The sequence below is a fragment of the Halichoerus grypus genome, chromosome 3 (assembly GCF_964656455.1).
Source record: "Halichoerus grypus chromosome 3, mHalGry1.hap1.1, whole genome shotgun sequence".
NCBI classification, from domain to species: Eukaryota; Metazoa; Chordata; class Mammalia; order Carnivora; family Phocidae; genus Halichoerus; species Halichoerus grypus.
Window position 1 is genome coordinate 104,220,079 of NC_135714.1, and position 22,126 is coordinate 104,242,204.

The 22,126-nt window shown below is 36.5% G+C and overlaps 1 protein-coding gene across 7 annotated transcripts in view; it reads left to right on the plus strand.

Moving 5' to 3' along the window:
• BLTP1 (bridge-like lipid transfer protein family member 1) overlaps nt 1-13,216 on the plus strand; it is a 208,044-nt gene extending 194,828 nt beyond the window's left edge. For 6 of the 7 annotated variants that reach the window (XM_078069196.1, XM_036069404.2, XM_078069198.1 and 3 more), the window contains 6 exons: nt 2,453-2,704; nt 3,923-4,126; nt 5,966-6,160; nt 6,591-6,725; nt 9,824-9,989; nt 12,473-13,216. In XM_078069196.1, the coding sequence (XP_077925322.1) occupies nt 2,453-2,704; nt 3,923-4,126; nt 5,966-6,160; nt 6,591-6,725; nt 9,824-9,989; nt 12,473-12,689 (1,169 nt within the window). In that variant the 3' untranslated portion in view covers nt 12,690-13,216. The remainder of the gene's footprint in view (nt 1-2,452; nt 2,705-3,922; nt 4,127-5,965; nt 6,161-6,590; nt 6,726-9,823; nt 9,990-12,472) is intronic. The other variant, XM_078069201.1, reaches the window with a different exon arrangement.
• Nucleotides 13,217-22,126: the final 8,910 nt, after the last annotated feature.

A 22,126-nucleotide genomic window follows, 5' to 3' on the forward strand; every position in this document is an offset into this window, starting at 1 on the left:
AGAACTAAACCTTTATGTATGCTTTATCTTTCACTAAATGTTGTGTTACAATCTTAATTTAAATAGTATCTATGTATCATACTTACAAAGTGATCCATATGCTCTTTATTCTATTCACTCAGCAAAGTACCTGATTTCCTACCCACCAATAGAATTAAAGGCCATCATTTGGGAAGTCATCACATATTACCTCCTCCTCCTGCCACAACGCACCTATAACCAATACCCACTCCGTGCTCTTGAATACTAATTATGACAATACCATGTTCTGGTTTAGAGCATGGGCTGTGGAATCAGAATGTCTGAGCTTTGGATTTTTTTGGAGTTTTTTGGATTTATTAGCTGTGTCATATTAGGCAGATTATTATTTTCGCTCAGTAATTCAATCAGCAAGTCAGCTATATTCTTAAGCACTATTTTAGGCATAGGAGATCTCCTAGTAGACAAAGTTCCTACCTATATAAAGCTTTGTTCTAATGGGAGAGATAGACCATAATTAATTTACTAACTTACTAACTAAATACATCAGATAATTTCAGATAGAAAGACGTACTGAAAAGCAGGAGAAGGAGATAAAGAATAGTGTGTGAGGCCAGCTAGTTTAGAAAGATTGGTCACAGAAGCCTTTTAAAGTTCTAGGCTAGAAAGATCTCCACTGGGGAAGAGAGTTCTGGACATAGGGGCCTATTGACAAGTGCAAAGCTCCTACGGTAGAAGAAACTGTCTATTTGAGGATCATTAAGGTGGCTACTTTGGTGAAACAGAGTGAACAAGCAGGAAAGTGTCGGACATGAATGGCCAAAGATAAGATTTTGAATATGATGGCTAGCTATTGGAGAGTTCTGAACAGATTTCATATTTGATTTACTTTTTCTTAAAATACTCCTTTTTGAAGAATCACTCTGGCTGCTGTATGAAGAATAGACTACAGGTGGTGAAGAGTGGAAGTAGAGACCGCTGCAGTAATAACCATTACTGTTGTTGCAAACATAGTTATAGTAAGGAGGCCATCGGAAGAGTCCAGGCAGCAAGTGATGGCAGCTTTAACCAGAGAGAGGTAAAGTGGTGAAAAGTAGTCAGAATCAGGATCATTTTAAATAACTCTTTATAATCACAGAAGCAGTACATATGCATTGGAAAAGCCTAGAAAGTACATATAAGCAAAAACAGAAACATCACGTTCCACCCAGAAATCATCACTCTGAACAATTTAGAGTATGTACTTTCAGATAATTTTCTATAAACCTATATAACACATGTACTTTTTACCAAAATATTATTGTTCATACTGTTTTGTAACCTTTTCTAGTGAACAGTATCCAGTTTCCCATTTTGCTAAGTATTTATCTCCTCTGGCCTTCTGACCACATTCTATAATTGACCTTAAAATTATTCTTACAACTGGTTTGTCCAAACCAATATATCAGATTCAAGATCACAAGTTAAATCTGGTTATGTTCCTTTACTCTCTTTTAATTCAGCATAGTCCTTATTATTTTTAATGACCTGACTCATTGAAGAGACTTAGCCTATTGTCCTGCAGAATGTCCGAACTTCTAAATTTTTTTTTCAGTTGTTTGCTTGTGGTTTCATTTATCTTTGTTCCTCTAGTCCCTATATTTCCTTTAAACTAGAATTGGTGTCAGGTATATACAAATTAGATGTGCCCCAAAACTCCTAGCCTAGATTCTTAAAAGAAGTCCTTATCTTGAAAAACAAACCAGGCTTAAGGAACTGTTTTAGATTAAAGGAAACTAAAGAGACATGATAACTAAATATAACGTGTGATCCTTGTTTGGATCTGGAATGAGAGTTGTGGAAAACAGCCAAAAAGGACATTATTGGGATAAGTGAGAAATATAAATACGAATTGTACATCTTATTAGTGCTTCTCAAACTTTAATGTGTATCTGAAACACTTGGAAATCTCATAAAATGCAGATTCTGATACAGTAGGTATAGGGTGGACTTAAGAGCTTCTATTTCTATCTAACAAGCTGCCAGGTGTTGCTGATGCTGTTGGTCCTCAGACCTCACTTTTGAGTAGCAAGGGTATAAGCGTCCATATGATTTCTAGATCTTGTCACTGATTCACTGAACCCCTCTTCTGCTTCACTTGAATCTAGATCAAGTCCCTAATTTACAGAGTTATTGTGAGAATTGTATAAAAGTTTATGCAAGCACTTTGTAAATCATGAATCATTACAGAAGTGTTAGCTGTAATTATCATTAGCAAGTTACTACTTTCATTAATTCTATCCATCCTTACGCAGCATCTTTTCCCAGACTATATTTTTATTAGCTTCTGCTTAATGTTAACCAGGTATTGGATTGTTTTCATCCCTTATCTGCATCACTTCAGCTATAGAAAATAGCCGCCTCCTGCCTTCCTACCTGCCATTCAGGGTGTTTGTGAAGCACTTCAGGATAAGTGGTTTTGGTTTTCTTGCAGTGCTCGATGCAGCTCATCATCGACATTGGCCTGGAGTATTGAAGGTGGTATCAGGATGCCACATATCCTTATTTCAGATTCCATTACCAGAAAATGGAATGCAGTTCGGAGGATCAATGAGCTTACATGGAAATCATATGACACTAGCTTGTTTTCATGGTCCAAATTTCCGTTCAAAATCCTGGGCCCTTTTTCACTTAGAAGAACCAAATATTGCTTTTTGGACCGAAGCTCAGAAAATCTGGGAAGATGGTAAACTGACACATTTGTAACTTTTACCTTTTCTTATCTTCTGATATGATTATAAATGACAGAGTAATTTTCCTTTCTCATATCTTCTATATGTTTTTGTTATATTTCTTTTTTTTACTTTTTAATTGTTAATGTTAATCACCATACATTACATCATTAGTTTTTGATGTAGTGTTCCATGATTCATTGTTTGTGCCTAACACCCAGTGCTCCATGCAGAATGTGCCCTCTTTAATACCCATCACCAGGCTAACCCATCCCCCCCAACCCCCTCCCCTCTAGAACCCTCAGTTTGTTTTTCAGAGTCCATTGTCTCTCATGGTTCATCTCCCCCTCCGATTTCCCCCCCTTCATTCTTCCCCTCCTACTATCTTCTTCTTTTTTTTTTCTTAACATATATTGCATTATTTGTTTCAGAGGTACAGATCTGTGATTCAACAGTCTTATACAATTCACAGCACTCACCATAGCACATACCCTCCCCAATGTCTATCACCCAGCCACCCCATCCCTCCCACCCCACCCCCCACTCCAGCAATTCCCAGTTTGTTTCCTGAGATTAAGAATTCCTCATATCAGTGAGGTCATATGATACATGTCTTTCTCTGATTGACTTATTTCTTTGTTATATTTCTGAAGTCCAACTCCATTTGTTCTCATGTACTTGACATGTCAAGGAGTTCATCGCCAGTGAGTCAATATCTATAAAGTCTGGAGCATGTTAAAGGACTTACTTCTGAACTTGCCACCATCTTACTCTGTTTCTTAGGCAATTAAAGTTTCTGCTGCTGTGGCTGGCCAGTCATAATAATAGTTATTATAAATATTATAAAAACATAAAAGACACATGGTGGTAGTTTAAGGAAATAATCAAGACTAAATTATAAAACTTTCATCGGTAAGGTTGTGCTTTTACCTCTATTTACAGTGATAAACCTCCTTCCTTTTAGTTATAATTTCCTAAGCTGTAATTTCTTATGATGAAGGGAAAAAATGGTTGATGCTCATTATCTTGAAAAAAATGATGATGCTCATCACCAGGGATAAATCCAGTTATAACTAAAAGAAAGAAAAACTATGATTTTTTTCTGACTTCTCACTTTTTTATATCCTTATCTATGTATGAGTTAACTAAATCTATTGCTCTAGAGCCACAACTATCTTCTTGCATCTAAATATAGTTTGTTAACATCAAGAAACTTTTTTTTTTCCTTCTAGGCTCTAGTGATCATTCTACATATATTGTACAAACGTTGGATTTTCATCTGGGCCATAATACCATGGTTACCAAACCATGTGGTGCTTTGGAAAGTCCTATGGCAACAATAACCAAAATAACAAGGCGTCGCCATGAAAATCCACCCCATGGAGTAGCAAGTGTAAAAGAATGGTTCAACTATGTTACAGCCACAAGGAATGAAGGTTAAAAGTTTATTTCTTTGGAGAGATTTTCCTGTATTTGGGGCTCCGTTGCCTGGGTTTAGAATTTGAGTGGAGGGAGAATTTTCATTTCTTTAATTAAACTAGTTTCATTGGGACGCCTGGGTGGCTCAGTCAGTTGGGCATCTGCCTTCAGCTCAAGTCATGATCCTAGGGTCCTGGGATCGAGTCCCGCATCGGGCTCCTTGTTCAGCGGGAAGCCTGCTTCTCCCTCTCCCTCTGCCTGCCGCTCCCCCTGCTTGTGCGCTCTCATTCTCCCTCTCTCTCTGACAAATAAGTAAATAAAAAATCTTTTAAAAAACTAAAAATAAGTAAAAATAAACTAGTTTCATTTTACTCATAAATAACAATATTAGTACCTGATTCACCATCCTGGTAGTGTAACATCTCATAGACTAAAAATTATTTTAGATGTAACTGAAAACATTCAAAATAAAGTTGGTTTAAATAAATGAAGTTTATTATAGTTAGAAAAATATCTTTGTAGTGATGCTAAACATCAGAAGTTTGGTAAAGTTACTACACAACTAAGTAATAGAATGCCACAAACTTTAAGGTTTGGGGTGGTTGGAATAAAATGAAAGTAAATACTATTCCTATGAAATAAGTTTTAAAAGAGTGCTTTTGATGAATTTTTCCATTTGGTTAGAATCACCAGTCTTGTAATAATGTAGCCAGGAAAATTCTTATTTTGTGGCTGTTTTTTGTTTTAAGTTTATAGTACTGATTTTACCAATCATGTCATCTGTATTGGAAAGGTGACTACACTGAGACCTGCTAAGACTTGAATGTTTTACTTAAAAATAACCACCTTTCAAAATGGGAAAGATGACTTGGGCCCCACTGAAAATAGTTACCATGGAATAGGCTGCACCAGGGATTAGAGACTATTAAAAATGTTCTGAGAACAAAGGAGGATAAGGAAGTAAATTAGAAGATTATGCATGTATTGGCTATTCTGTACTGACTATTCTACCTTCCAAAAAGAGATTTTAGAGGAGGGGGTTCTTTTTGGCTGGGATACCATGGAGGGGCTATTAGCAAACCGCACTGCTACCTAAAAACTGCTAATTTTTATAAGAAAACCATAGCACTTATGTTGGGGAAAATCAGGACTTCTACCTTATTTCAAGGTCAGGAACGTATTTAATTGCAAATTCTATATAAGAGTAAAGTATTCTATCTATGGAGAACTCTGAGGTTAATGAAACTCTTTAAATTTAGACATGAATTTAGTTAAAAATAATATTTTAAACTTTGAGAAACAGAAACATAATGTATTAGATTTATCCAAAATCATGTTATAAAGCTTCGGTCTTGAGAATAGTGATATACATCACTATCTATATATATAAGTAAAACACTACATATATATGTAAATGTATCACTATATATAAATATATTTAAGTAGATAAATATATATATAGGTAACTACTCTCAAGACCAAAGCTTTATATGGCTCTGTTTTTAAAAATGTGAGTCATTATTTTCCAGCTTTTAAAATGATAAAAAGTCTGGGCACCTGGGTGGCTCAGTTGGTTAAATGACTGCCTTTGGCTCAGGTCATGATCCTGGAGTCCTGGGATCAAGTCCCACATCAGGCTCCCTGCTCAGCGGGAAGTCTGCTTCTCCCTCTCCCGCTCCCCCCTCTTGTGCTCTCTCTCTCTCTCTCTCATTCTCTCTCTCAAATAAATAAAATCTTTAAAAAAATAAAAATAAAATGATAAAAATTCTGTGTATGATAGTGTCATGAAAGCTATAGGCTTATCAATGCCTGTTGGTTTAATTTGATTCTTCTTGTCTTTATTATTGTCCATGTAGAGCTAAACCTACTTCGTAATGTTGATGCTAATAACACTGAAAATAGCACTACAGTGAAGAATTCTAGTTTGTTGAGTGGATTCAGAGGAGGTTCTAGTTACAATCATGAAACAGAGACTATCTTTGCATTACCAAGGATGCAGCTTGAATTTAAATCCATTCATGTTCAAGAACCACAGGAACCTTCATTACAGGGTATGTGGAAAAATAGTTTCTAAAGTTACTAAGAAAATTCTAAAGGAACTTCCAATTACTATTTTCTCACAGGTTATTTGTGTAATAGTAATATAGTCTAATGAAATTTATTTGCTTAGTCAAATTCTCTTCCCAGCTATCTGACCTATGGCAAATAATTTAATCCATTTGTGCCTCTTTCTCCTCAGCAAAATGGGGGACAATAATAATGTATTTCATTCAGAGGGTTTTTATGAGGAATAAATGGCGTGTACTTGGAAAGTGCTCAGTAAACTGTCATCATTTGTAAATCACATACAGAAACTACTCAGTTCTCTATAGTTGCATTCAAATGGATTCATTTACATGAACCCATGTAAATCTCTTATTAACAGGAAGAGAATGGGACTTATCTCATTAAATCTTCTAATATAGAACTTTGCCATTGCAGATGCCAGCCTGAAGCCGAAGGTAGAATGTAGTGTGGTGACAGAGTTCACTGACCACATTTGTGTGACTATGGATGCTGAGCTCATCATGTTTCTTCATGATTTAGTGTCGGCTTATCTTAAAGAAAAAGAAAAAGGTGGGTAGCATATTTTTTTTTTTTCCTTTCCAATTTCAGGAAAGGAAGTTGTCAGTGCCATTCATATGGATTTTTATGGTCTAATGATAAAATGAGTGGAATGCGTCTCCTTCCTTTGAGTTGTAAATATCAATCAATGAAATAAATATAAATAATATATTAGTAAAACTGTGTGACAGACTTTCTGAGTATCTGCTATGTCCATGACATTCTTTCTAAACATACCTCACACTGAATGGTGTTTTATACTTTACAAAATGTCTCCATATACATTATCAGGCCTTGTAGGAGAATCTCACAAAGGAGGAAGAGAAAGAAAATCTCTTTGAGGAAATACTGCTAGTCAAAGTGAAATGGCTAAAGAAACAACTACATAATGAAATAGCATGAATTATATACATTGTTAGGAAAACTGAATTAAATGAGTAGATAAATCTGTTTAGAATGCAGAAAACCTATCTTTTCATAAATAAATTAGACTTCAATGGTGGTGTTTTGTTTTTATGAGCTAGCTAACATTGGTTTAGCCCCTGGAAATTTACATGTTTGTCCAATAAGAAACATATGGTGACCTTAATATCCATATAGAACTGGTTGAATAGGGCGCCTGGGTGGCTCAGTTGTTAAGCGTCTGCCTTCAGCTTGGGTCATGATCCCAGGGTCCTGGGATCGAGCCCCGCATCGGGCTCCCTGCTCCGCGGAAAGCCTGCTTCTCCCTCTCTCACTCCCCCTGCTTGTGTTCCCTCTCTTGCTGTGTCTCTGTCAAATAAATAAATAAAATCTTAAAAAAAAAAAAAAAAGAACTGGTTGAATATATTATGGTGCCCATATAATGGAATGGAATACTCTGTAGCTGTTTAAAAGATGAGGTAGTCAGAAATATAATGATATGGAATGGTGTCCAAATATACGGTCTTTATTTACCCAATAAGTATTTATTGCACAAATATATAAATATATAGTAGTAAAATGACAGGTGTGATTTTTTTTAATTGCTTGGAATACATGCTATTTGTTTAGGTCGCCCTATAATACTTCATTTTTCTAATGAGCAAAAATACAAAATTTGTCTAGCAGGTATTTCAAGATGGCCTCATGATGAATGTTTAAGTGAAGTTTTAGATACCAAAAAACAATGCAAAAGTAGCGTAGCATAGATTGAATTGCTGCTCCATTACTGTTCAGTCTAGATGTGCCAAAAGTCCAGTGAGAGTAAAATCAGTAATGATGACTGGAAGAAATCTGTGAGACATTAGTTGAAACTTAAATGACTAAAACCATATAACAGGAAATATTATATATAAGTAGATCCAGTCTTGACTTATAGCACCAACATATACCAGTCCCTGGTAATCCTCTTGTTTTTCTCTCTGCCTTAATATTTAAACTTAATGTGGAAAAAAAACAGACTCTAAGTAAACCTGTGAAGTTCAGAATTCTTTTCTAGGTAACTATAGGTATGTCTGTATAAAAGCCTGCCAGATTTCTTTTTTGCAGTTATTATGTGAAGTCTTTGTCATTTTATGAAATACTGTGTTGGTCTTGGTCTGCCATGAACTGTGCATATTAAAAAACAAAACAAAACTTTCTTTTTAAATACAAACTGTTGCACAACAACAAAAAAGAGAGAAACAGACTCAATGAGAACAAACTGGTGATTGCCAAAGGGGAGAGGAGTGGGAAGATAGGTGAAATGGATAAAGGGGATTAAGAGCTACAAACTTCTAGTTATAAGATAAGTCATGGGGATGAAAAGTACAGCATAAGGAATATAGTCAGTAATATTGTAATACACTTCTCGTGGCAAGCATTTCAAAATGTATATAATTGCTAAATCACTGTGTTTTACACATGAAATTAATTTAATATATATAAATTATCTTTAAAAGTAGAAAAGCAAACTTATATAACATTCTTTCAATGGGAAAAAGGAAATGGGGACTTGATTATCAGACTTACAATACCAAGTGGTATTATTTTTGGGGATTTCAATTATAAATAAAAATATTTAAAATAGCTATATTTTGTAATTAAGAACTAAAAGCAATTAGTTTTGACCAAAATAAGCATAAACTTGCCTGAGAATAATCTTTAACAGCATGTAAGACTAGACCAGAATCAACATACTTCTAGAACATCAAGATAAATTGTAGCACTGTAACGACTACCAGTAATAAAAGCAGAGCAACTGTGAGGAGGCAGTAACTGAAGGCATCTGTATTCTTATGTAGTGTGAACCTAAGGACAGTTTTATTCCTAGGCTCATTCGCAATCAACATGTTATCCCTACTGCTAATTCACAATAAAGTTAAAACCAGAGTTACATAATGACTATCATATTACCTAATTTATTAGTTATTTTATGCCCAATTTGTGTCTTGAAAACCTATGCTCTAAGAGAAATGCTATATATACTAAAGTTTGCCAAATGAAAACTACCTTTGTCTCAGATTTGATTTTAATTTTATATATATTATGATCACCAATTTAAAAAGAATTTGTCCTTCAGAAAACATTTGAGTATTCACTATAAAAAGTGAAAGACTGCTTACATAAAAAGCTCCTAAGTTAGTACCAGTGTTCAAATATATAGAGGGACATTAACATCCTAAAACTATGGAGTGGTACACTTTACAGTTCACTCATTTAAAGTGTACCACTCCATAGTTTTAGGATGTTAATGTTCAGCTGTCAGCTTTAACAGCCTGAACATCTTAATGTTCAGGCTGTTAAAAAATGTCCACCTGCAGCCATTCTTCAGGAAACCTCAATTTCAGTGCCCTATGCTTGCTATCAAATAAATCTCGGCATTCTTTACCATTAGTTTTAAGCACACAAATACATGTAAAATATATGCTATTCCTCAAAAAAAAATGACATGTTAACTTTGACATTGTCTTTCTCTAAGAAATACCAGTAACTGGCAGTTATTTATGGCTTATTTTAAAATACTAGTTTTTCAGAAAGGGAATTAAATGAGACTTTTGCCAGTTCAGAAGTAAAATGATAAATGGAGCCTATTATACTGTTCATATGATGATTTAAAATAAATTTATAAGATATATATTTGTAATATTAATCTATCATTTTCATTATAGCCATTTTTCCACCTCGGGTTTTATCTACTCGACCAGGACAGAAAAGTCCAATTATTATACATGATGACAACTCCTCTGACAAAGACAGAGAGGACAGCATCACTTACACTACTGTGGACTGGAGAGATTTTATGTGCAACACATGGCATCTAGAACCCACTCTCAGGTAAGTAGTGGGTGTATGTATTTACCTGTACCCTACGGGATTATCATGAGGAAAAGGTCATAAATAATGTAGCAAGTTAAGTATGGTTTACCAAAAACAGTTTTTAGGAGGTGGCTACTTATAACATCTCTAACTTCTGGCTGTCTCTTCTGCTCCTTTCTGCTTTTTTTTAAGTGCTTCTAGCACAAGGCAGGAGAAGCACAAACACCGGAACTAGCTCAGCACTCTCCACTGAGTGACATCCTCTCAGTCAGTCACTAGAACGTGAGAATGACTCCACCTCCACCGTTGCTGTAATTTCTTTACCATCTTTTTACCAGGACATTCTTTTCAGGTGTTTGAGGGACCTGCAGTAAACTTTTTGTTTCTCAGTTTGGGAAGATACGGTAACGGCCGTACATCATCATTAAGGAATTAATACAGTTTCTCACACATGTCCCGGCAGTGTGTAATAGAACCTACGATGTCACAGGGTCATCTGGCTGCATGCTAAGCAATATAGAACCATCCCTGAAATGTTGAATTTAATGCTGTCAGATTCAGGTTCATTTACAGAGACATGTTCTACTACAATCATGATCCCAATTATATCAACTTATTTTCATATTAAAATTTCAAAAGTATTTTCTAGTCTTAATTACATTTATAATGGCTGCTGTAACTAGTGGTACTTGCATTGTTTGTCCTTGCTTATGGTTAGCACTCACAACCTTCCTGTCATTTTCCCCTTTTCCTCTCATCTGCTTTGTTAATCAGATTTTAACTGTCTGAATCATGGAATAACAGAATCAAAAAAAAGTCCATCGTACTCTGACACAACATTCTGCCGAACAATACAGATTTCATTTAGATAAGGTTATTATTTCAGACATTTATGCCACAAAATAATTCCATAGCAACCAAATATCCATTATACAGTGGACTCTTGTATAAGAAGAAAGTAGTAACTTTGTGTTAATAATTTGTATGTAATAAAATTTGGCATTAATTAACAGTACATATACTCATGAGAAGTATTAACAGTGTCAATACTCAGAACAAAATTAAAATATTGCAAAGATCCTAATGCAGAAAACTACTTAGAAATTTGTTTTGTATTTGTAAATCTGTGATGAAATTAAGTATCTTTTAATTTCAAATGAGCATAAAAAGTTTGATTTGCCATTCTTCTTCTTCTTCTTTTTTTTTTCTTAAACATACCATCAGGAGACTAGTTAATGTGGTGTAGTGGTGGAGAGCATGTTGAGGAACTCTAGCTCTAAGTCCGGTTGTCTAGATGGCATAGTGAACTAAATGATCTTGGCCAAAGGACCTAACCTATTTCTGCCTTAGTTGCCTCATAAGAAAAATTCGGTAAACAGTATTACCTACCTTGTAGGGTTGTTACAATAGTTAAATGAGTTAATTAATGCAAAATGCTTATAACTGTTTGAGTCTTAGCAGATCAGTGCTTCATACCGCCTTTTCCCTACCCAAGTTCAGAAGCAATTGAAACAGTGGGAGAGAGGCAGCTGGAAATCAAAACGACAGTTTTAATAGTGATAAAGCTCATAACAGAGAATATGGTTTGGATGTCTGGCAACAATGGCCTTCTAACCACGAAGTCCAGGTTTGGACTTACCTACAGGGTCTTCATCATGCAGAACACCAGAGTTGTGTGCCCACCCACACCTTGAGTTCTGCATTCGGCAGCCCTGTGAACTCACCTAGCCACAGAGAGCCATAAACATTCTGGGGCTAACTTATTTAGGGGCCTGTCCTAGAGAAACCTATTGCATGGAGCAAAGACCAAAATGAGCAGCTCTTAAGAGTAGATAGGGAAGAGGGTACTGAACTACACAACCCAGTTCCTCTGTTAACTTGCCAATCAGATTAAGTCATTAATACAGGAGCAGAGAAAGGCCAGGAGTGTTTCACTAATAGCCGTTCTTCTATATGGAAAGAAATACCAGGAATAGGAAGAAAATGGTTCTTCCTTCAAACATGTTTAGCACATAGCAAACACTCATGAAATCTTAGCCTTTTTTACCCCACATTATGTCACATTTATGTTGAATTCTTATTTTTTTTTCTCAGCTTTATTGAAGTATAATTGATAAAACATGTAAGATATTTTAAGTGGACGGTGTCATAATTTGATACATGTACACATTGTAAAAGGATTCCTGCCATCAAGTTAATGTCTTTTAGAATGAACCAGATGTTTTTTAAATGTCAGGATGACCCTGTAACTTAACAGACCTAAAATAAAATAATCAGAATGAAATTCACTTAACTCCACTGCAATGTGTAGGCTCTCAAAGATAATTATAATCACATTTTTTAAATGCTGTTATAGTAAACCCAGGAATTGTAGCTTAGATTATTCTATTGAGAATAGTCTGTCTTGAGCATATTATGGAGGCTTAGTGATGTTCTTGAACCTACCTTCAGAACTGAGTTATGGCACTGTATTCCTTAATACCTATTATTTATAATTTTAGATTAATATCTTGGACTGGAAGAAAGATTGATCCAGTGGGTGTTGATTACATTCTTCAAAAACTGGGCTTCCATCATGCCAGGACTACTATTCCTAAATGGCTTCAAAGAGGAGTCATGGACCCACTTGACAAGGTTCTGTCAGTACTTATAAAAAAACTCGGTACTGCACTACAGGATGAAAAGGAAAAGAAAGGAAAAGACAAAGAAGAACACTAAAAAAGTAACTTGATCTGTGAACAAATTATGATTGTGTCCATTAAGTTTTATTACACTGGAGTGTTTTTTTTTTCTTTTTGTATAGTAAAATTATTTTCAGTATAACTTAAAATAACTCTAATTTTGTGGCCATTATATTGAAAGTTTGTAAGTTAACCTGTTTATTCTAGTTCCACCATTCTGTATACAATGAAGTATTGCATGATAATGTAAATTTTGTGAAAAACTAGATTAAAATATATAAATCTGCTCAGTAGGGTTTATAATTGTATTATGTGCAATATGATTCCTGCATCTTTAAAATATTTTCAGAGTAACTGTGAATTTTTGCTATTGGCCATAACTTTTAGAAAAAATCTTGTTGATAATGTGATTTTTTTTTTTTTTTGGTCATTAATTGCTTTTTCTTTTTTGAAAATGTAGTCTTGTAAAAATACCTATTTGTATATAGTTCAAGTAATTGTGATATGATTACCACTAAAATATTGTTTGTAACTATTGTAATAAAGTCACAGTAATTGGTTTCACTCTGTAGTTATTTTTGAGTCTTTTCTTCTTTTGATAGCTTATTTTTATAACAGATGCCTAACCTGTTATTGAATGTTTTCATAGAAGATGATTAATACCTTTAAAAATTAAATCATGGAAAAAGATCTTTCATGAAATGAATTTTAGCCAAAACTTTACTTTTCTTCATAACCTGTGCACATCACTTAAACTCCCTGAATTTAATCTTTAAAACAGAGATAGAAAATCTCTTATATCCTACAATGCTTTTGAGGATCAAATGGAATAATGTCCATGAAGGAGTCTGCTAAATGCTAAAGTAGGAACAGGAACAAAAAAATTGCAATTATTATCCAAACATGTAGATCCTTCTGAGTTAACTCACCGATTATACAGTGATATGAGATAAATAATAAGGTAACTACCTTAAGATCTGTTACTTTATTCTTTGGCATGTTCTATTTGTTTTTTATAGAATCAGGTCAGCTCTATGACATGTAAAAAAAAATCAAGGTGTATAAAAAGAGGAAATGAAAGATGTACAAGATGAGTCTATAAAATTATTTATCAAGTGGCTATTTCCACAGGCACAATAAACACTTTTGTCCTGAAAAAAAAAAAAAAAAAAATTAAATCATGGGGTCGCCTGGGTGGCTCAGTGGGTTAAGCCCCGAACTCTTGATTTCATCTGTGGTCATGATCTCAGGGTCATGGGATCCAGCCCCATTTCAGGCTCTGTGCTCATCACGGAGTCCCCTTGTCCCTCTCTCTCTGGCTCCAACCCCCCTGCGCTCGCTCTCTATCTCTAAAATAAATAATCTTTAAAAAAAAAATCCTTGGGGGCGGAGTTAAAATGGAGAAGTAGGGGGAACCTGGGTTTTCCTCACCCCTCGAACACAGCTGTATTGAGGTCAGATCATTTGGAACATACAGGAAATCCATCTGAGGATTGGAAGTAGATTCTCTGTGTTTGGAGGGAGACAGCGTGGCAGGTGCAAGGTGCCGTGGAAGTGAATTGGGGGAGACAAAGGCTTCAGAGACGTGGAGGGAAGGAACCCTTTTCTCCAGGGAAAAAAGGGAGAGAGGGGGCCGGGGGTGAGAGTGTGTGGCGTTGGGTTCGCACAAGATGAAAGCCTCTCGGACCACAGACTGGGGAAATGGGAACCGAGTGTCGCAGGTTTTTGCAAAACTCGAGTTTTGGAAGTGTGTGACTTCCACCGGAGCAGAGCTGTAGCCTGTGCTTCTGGAGAGGAGGGCTCTGGTTCAGAGCACGCACAAAGTGGTGCAGGGATCTTCTGGGTTGCGCTGGGAGAGAGATCATTCCTATTGGTGGAATACATTTGGAAGAGGATATATTGCCTCCCAAAGGACACAAGACCATGCAGGCGCCAACAAATGGCCTTTCATTGGCAGGGGACAAAGGTGTGTGCAGAGGGTGGATGACCCAATCACTGCTTTTCATGGTGCCACAGCATAGAATCCATCCACCATGCAGGCGTGGGACTCTTTTTGTGGGAGAAAGGGCACTAGTCAGAGACCAGCAAGACTCTAACCCAGAGGAGGCCTAGGTGCCGGCTCCTTTAAGATTTGGAATTTTTAATCCCAGCCACACCAAAGATAAAACGCAGCAGAGCTGTGGCGCCAGGCACGCTGAAGGCCTTTACTTTTCGATGAGGGCTTCTGAACAGGAGGCGGTGTGAGATTTCCCCTGTCGATGGATGAGAGAGTGGGGTGGCACCATGTTGCCCTTGCTACCCACACGATTGGACCTCAGCAACACAGCAGCCCCAAGTAGAGGTGGGAGCCGCTTACACCAAACCCTGTCCCCCTGTGCTTGGCAAGTGGTTTTTCATCTGGGCAGGATTGACTCTGAGCCAGCACAGGGTGCTTCTCCCCCAGAAGAGCAACACAGAGGGCACCTCGCATGCCCCAAGTCTACCGATCATACAGTGCCTCACAGCGTCCCCTTCAGTTCTGGTGCAAATAGGACTAGGCTGTTGTTTTGTTTTGTTTTGTTTTCCTTTGGAATCACATTTATAGTTTTTTGTTTGTTTTTTTCATTTCCTTCTCTCTCTCTCTCTTTTTTTTTTGATCAGACTTTTTTTCTTTTTCTTTCTTTTTATTTTTTCCTTGGAATCAGGCTTACAGTCTTGTTGTTGTTGTTGTTGTTTGGTTGCTTGGGTTTTTTTGTTGTTCTTTCTCCTTTTCTCATGCTCTCTCTCTCTATCAGCCTTTCCCCCCCCCCTTTTTTTGTCTTTCTTTTTTTTCCATGCTTTTTTTCAACAAACAGATCAAAGCACACCTAGATAAAGGTCCACTCTCCACTATAGGCAAGGAGGAACTCTGCAGAGGACAGACCAGTGGGAAAGAGCAGCCAAAACCCAATAGCAGAGTGCACACAGCATACACCAGAAACACTTCCTGAAGTGCCAGGCCCTAGACAGTGTAGGGCCTCTTTTTAATATAGCATTACTCTAAGGTGCAGGAAACATAACAAGCTCTCATAACATGCAAAAGGTAGAAACTTAGCCAAAATGACAAAGATAGAGGAACTCTCCCCAAAAGAAAAATCAGGAAGATATCATAGCTAGGGACTTGCTCAAAGCAGATATAAGCAATATATCTGAATAAGAATTTAGATCAAAAGTCATAAGACTACTAGCTGGGCTTGAAAGAAGCATAGAAGACACCAGAGAAACCCTTGCTGCAGAGATAAAAGACCTAAAAACTAGTCAGGCTGAAATAAAAAATGCTATAACTAAGATGAAAAATAGACAGTATAATCACAATGAGGATTAAAGAGGCAGAGGCGAGAATAGGTGATATAGAGGATAAAATTATGGAAAATAATGAAGCTGAACAGAAGAGGGAAAGAAAACTATTAGATCACAAAGGTAGACTCAGGGAACTCAGTGATTCCATAAAAAAAAATAATATCCATATCATAGGAGTCACAGAAGAAGAAGAGTGGGGAAAAGGAGCAGAAAGCTTATTTGAAGAAATTATAGCTGAGAACTTCCCTAGTCAAGGGGGAAAACAGGCATTCAAGTCCAAGAGGTACAGAGAACTCCCCTCAAAATCAACAAAAAGAGGTCAACACCATGACATATCATAGTGAAACTTGCAAAATACAAAGATAGAGAATTCTGAAAGCAGCTAGGGAAAAAAGGTCCTTACCGTACAATGGTAGAAACATAAGGCTGGCAATAGACCTGTCCACAGAGACCTGGCAGGCCAGAAAGGACTGGCATGATATATTCAGCGTGCTAAATGGGAAAAATATGCAGCCAAGAATACTTTACCAGCAAGGCCATCATCCAGGATAGAAGGAGAAATGAGGAGTTTCCAAGACAAACAACAACTAAAGGAGTTCATGAACACTAAACCAGCTCTGCAAGAAATATTAAAGGGGACCTTTTGAGCAGGAAAGAGAAACCAAAAGTAACAAAGACTAGAAAAGAACAGAGAAAATCTACAGGAACAACAACTTTACAGACAATACAATAGCACTGAATTCATATCTTTCAGTAATTACTCAGTATAAATGGACTAAATGCTCCAATCAAAAGACACAGGGTATCAGAATGGATTAAAAAAAACAAGACCCATCGATATGTTGCTTACAAGAGACTCATTTTAGATACAAAAACAGCTCCAGATTGAAAGTGAGGGGGTGGAGAAAAATTTATCATGCTAATGGACATCAAAAGAAACCTGGAGTAACCATACTTACATCAGAAAAACTAGATTTTAAACCAAAGACTGTAATAAGAGATGAAGGATGACACTATAGCATAATAAAAGTACCTATCCAACAAGAAGATCTAACAATTATAAATATTTATGCCCCTAACCTGGGAGCAGCCAAATATATAAATCAATAACAAACTTAAACTCATTGATAATAATATAATAATAGTAGGGGACTTTAACACCACACTCACAGCAATAGACAGATCATCTAAGCAGAAGATCAAGAAAACAAAGACTTTGGATGACACACTGGACCAGATGGACTTAAAAGATATATTCAGAGCATTTCATCCTAAAGCGGCGGAATACATATTCTTTTCAAGTGCACATGGAACATTCTCCAGAATAGATCACATACTAGGTCACAAATCATGCCTCACCTGGTAAAAAAAAGACTGAGATCATACCATGCATATTTTCAGACCACAATGCTATGAAACTTGAAGTCAATCACAAGAAAAAATTTGGAAGAACCACAAATACATGGAGGTTAAAAAACATCCTACCAAAGAATGAATGGGTCAACCAGTAAATTAAAGAATTAAAAAAAAAAAGGAAGCAAATGAAAATGAAAACGTGACAGTCGAAAACCTTCGGGATGCAGCAAAGGTAGTCCTAAGAGGGAAGTATATTGCAATATAGGCCTTCCTATAGAAGGAAGAAAAGTCTCAAATACACAACCTAACCTTACACCTAAAGGAGGTGGAAAAAGAAAAGCAAATAGAGCCTAAATCCAGCAGGAGAAGGGAAATAATAATGATTAGAGCAGAAATCAATGATATAAAAAAAAACAAAAACAGTAGAACAGATCAATGAAACTAGGAGCTGTTTCTTTGAAAGAATTAAGAAGATTGATAAACACCTAGCCAGACTTATCAAAGAGAGAGAGAGAGAAAGGACCCAAATAAATAAAAACATGATTAAAAGAGGAGAGATCACAACCAACACCAAAGAAATATAATTATAAGAAATCATTATGAGCAGTTATATGCCAACAAATTAGGCAATCTGGAAGAAATGGATAAATTCCTAGAAACATAAAAACTACCAAAACTGAAACAGGAAGAAATAGAAAACGTGAAGAGACCCATAACCAGGAAAGAAATTGAATCAGTAATCCAAAATCTTCCAACAAACAAGAGTCCAGGGCTGGATGGCTTCCCAGGTGAATTCTACCAAACATTTAAATAAGAATTAATACTTATTCTTCTGAAATTGTTCCAAGAAATAGAAATGGAATGAAAACTTCCAAACTCTTTCTATGAGGCCAGCATTACCTTGATCCCAAAACCAAAGACCCCACTAAATAGAATTACAGACCAATATCCTTGATGAACATGGATGCAGAAATTCTCAACAAGATACTAGTCAATCAGATCCAACAGTACATTAAAAGGATTATTCACCACAACCAAATGGGTTTTATTCCTGGGCTGCAGGGGTGGTTCAACATCCACAAGTCCATCAATGTGATTCACCACATTAACAAAAGAAAGGATAAGAACAATATGATCCTCTCAATAGATGCAGAAAAAGCATTTAACAAAATACAGCATCTTTCTTTTTTAAGATTTTATTTGTTTATTTGACAGAGAGAGAGCAGGAGAGCACAAGTAGGGGGAGCAGCAGAGGCAGAGGGAGAAGCAGACTCCCTGCTGAGCAGGGAGCCCGATGTGGGCTCGATCCCAGGACCCTGGGATCATGACCTGAGACAAAGGCAGACGCTTAACCCACTGAGCCACCCAGGTGCCCCAATAGAGCATCCTTTCTTGATATAAATCCTCCATAGTGTAGGGATAGAGGGAACATACCTCAACATTGTAAAGGCCATATATGAAAGATCCACAGCTAATATCATCCTCAATGGGGAAAAACTGAGAGCTTTTCCCTTAAGGTCAGGAACACGACAGGTATGTGGACTCTCACCACTGTTGTTCAACATAGTATTGGAAGTCCTAGCCTCAGCAATCAGACAACAAAAAGAAAGAAGACATGCAAATTGGCAAGGAAGAAGTCAAATTTTCACTCTTCACAGACGACTTTATACTCTAGGTAGAAAACCCGACCGGAAAGATTGCACTAAAAAATTGCTAGAACTGAATTCAGCAAAGGTGCAGAATATAAAATCAATGCACAGAAGTCTGTTGCATTTCTATACACCAATAATGAAGCAACAGAAAGCGAAATCAAGAAATTGATCCTGCTTACAATTGCACCCAAAACAATAAGATACCTAGGAATAAACCTAAACAAAGAGGTAAAAGATCTGTACTCTGAAAACTAAAACACTTAAGAGAGAAACTGAGGAAGACACAAAGAAATGGAAAAGCATTCCATGCTCATGGATTGGAAGAACAAATGTTGTTAAAATGTCTATAACTACCCAAAGCAATCTACACGTTCAATGCAATCCCTATCAAAATTACACCAGCTTTTTTCACAGAGCTAGAACAAACAATCGTAAAATTTGTATGAAACCAGAAAAGACCCTGAATAGCAAAAGTAATGTTGAAAAGAAAACCAAGGCTGGAGGTGTCACAATTCCAGACTTCAAGCTGTATTACAAAATTGTAATCACCAAGACAGTATGGCACTGGCACAAAAGCAGACACATAGATCAGTGGAACAGAATAGAGAGCCCAGAAATGGCCCCTCAACTCTATGGTCAACTAATCTTCAACAAAGCAGGAAAGAATGTCCAATGGAAAAAAGACAGTCTCTTCAACAAATGGTGTTGGGAAAACTGGATGGCAACATGCAGAAGAATGAACCTGGACCACTTTCTTACACCACACACAAAAATAAATTCAAAATGGATGAAAGCCCTAAATATGAGAAAGGAATCCATCAAAATCCTAGAGCAAAATGAAGGCAGCAACTTCTTTGATCTCAGCCACAGCAACTTTCTACTAGACATATCTCAGGAGGCGAGGGAAACAAAAGCAAAAATAAACTATTGGGATTTTACCAAGATAAAAAGCTTTTGCACAGCAAAGGAAACATCAACAAAACTAAAAGGCAACCTATGGAATGGGAGAAGATATTTGCAAATGGCATATCAGATCAAGGGCTACTATCCAAAATCTATAAAGAACTTACCAAATTCAACACCCAAAACCCAAAAATCCAGTCAAGAAATGTGCAGAAGACATGTACGGACATTTCTCCAAAGAAGACATACAAATGGCTAACAGATGCATGAAAAATACTCAACACCACTCATCATCAGGGAAATACAAATCAAAACCACAATGAGATATACCACCTCACACTGGTCAGAATGGCTAAAATGAACAACTCAGGAAAACAACAGATGTTAGTGTGGATATGGAGAAAGGAGAACCCTCTTGCACTGTTGGTGGGAATGCAAACTGGTGCAGCCGCTGTGGAAAACAGCATGGAGGTTCTTCAAAAAGTTAAAAAATAGAGCTACCCTATGATCCAGCAATTGCACTACTAGGTATTTACCCAAAGAATACAAAAATACTGATTCAAAGGGATACATGCACCTTGATGTTTATAGCAACATTATCCACAATAGCAAAATTACAGAAACAGCCCAAGTGTCCATCAACTGATGAATGGATAAAGAATATGCGGTATATACAAACAATGGAATATTAATCAGCCATAAAAAATAATGGAATCTTGCTATTTTCAATGATGTGGATGGAGCTAGAGAGTATTATGCTAAGCAAAATAAGTCAGAGAAAGACAAATACATAGGATTTCACTCATATGTGGAATTGAAGAAACAAATGAGCAAAGGGGGGAGAAAGAGGCAAAGCAAGAAACAGACTCTTAACTATAGAGAACTGATGGTTACCAGAGGGGAGGTAGGTAGGAGGATGGTTTAAATAGGTGATGGGGATTAAGAAGTGCACTTGTTGTGATGAGCACTGGGTGTAGTATGGAAGTGTTGAATCACTACATTGTACACCTGAAACTAATATTGCACTGTTAACTGGAATTTAAAAGCTTAAAAGAAAAAAAAAAAAAAAGGATGATAAAGCAGAGAAGGGAGACATATAGTATTTATAGAGAAAGGGATTAAAATATCAGATAGGATATTTAAAGAATACCTCACTAAGAAGACTACTTCTAAAGCCCTGATGAAAATTAACCTTGGTCAAGTTGCCTGGCCCCTGAGTCTCAATTTATTTCTTCATCTGCAAAATAGGCATATTATCATCTACTTCATTGGGAGGAAAATTGATAAACAACATAGTACCTGTTACCCAGTAAATGCTTGGTATTATTGTTTTACTTCATATATGAATAAGTACTAAAGTTTTAAAGATAACTTTTAATTTTTTGCCACAGTATTTAATAAAACGTCCATGGCAGAAAAATAGATGGTTTAACCCTCATTTCTGCATTGGCCATACGATTGTTGTTAGAATTTGTCATTTACTTCTTGTACACCATTCCATGTCTATTGCCTTCCACTACTATCTCAGATGATTAAGGCTCCTTATTCAGGGGAATAATCTGTCAAGAACTGTGAAGGGTTTGAGATTTTATTCTGCTTGAAAGCTTTAAAGTAATCTGCCCCAGTTTCATGGTTGTTTGCAGAAGACATGAGACTCCTGGGTCAGAGACTAAGGACTTTATTATTCACAGCATGGACATCTGCATGTCTGTATAGTTCTACTTGTCCAGATCACATGGAGGTAGCATGTATGGGTCCAGATGAATGCTGCATACACAGTGGGGTGTGTTACATAGAAAAACTCTGAACTAAGGGAAATCTAATATTTTATAATGACAGAGGAAACACTGTATCTTTCAGGGCTATAAGCAAATCTACTCTTTGCACATGGGGTAGATACGATCTCTGTTTTCCAAGGTTGTTTGCTATACAAATATCCTTGAAAATTTAGTCCTGAACAAAGAGCAGTTAAATGTGCTTGCAAGAAATGCAGAAACGTGGGAGACCCATTAGAATATCTTCCAACATAATCTGATTTTTGTTTCTGAGAGATCTGAGTGCTAATGGAAATACATAAAGTTGCTCTACTCTGCTACTAATTTAGGGGCACTAAGAGACTTTTCACCATGGAGCCATCTCCATTTCTCTTTGCCTCCACTGTGTAGCAGCAACCCTATTTCCTGCAATGATTAGAATTAGTCACTATAACCACACCTTTTTACTAGTTCAACCAGTTTGCACTTGC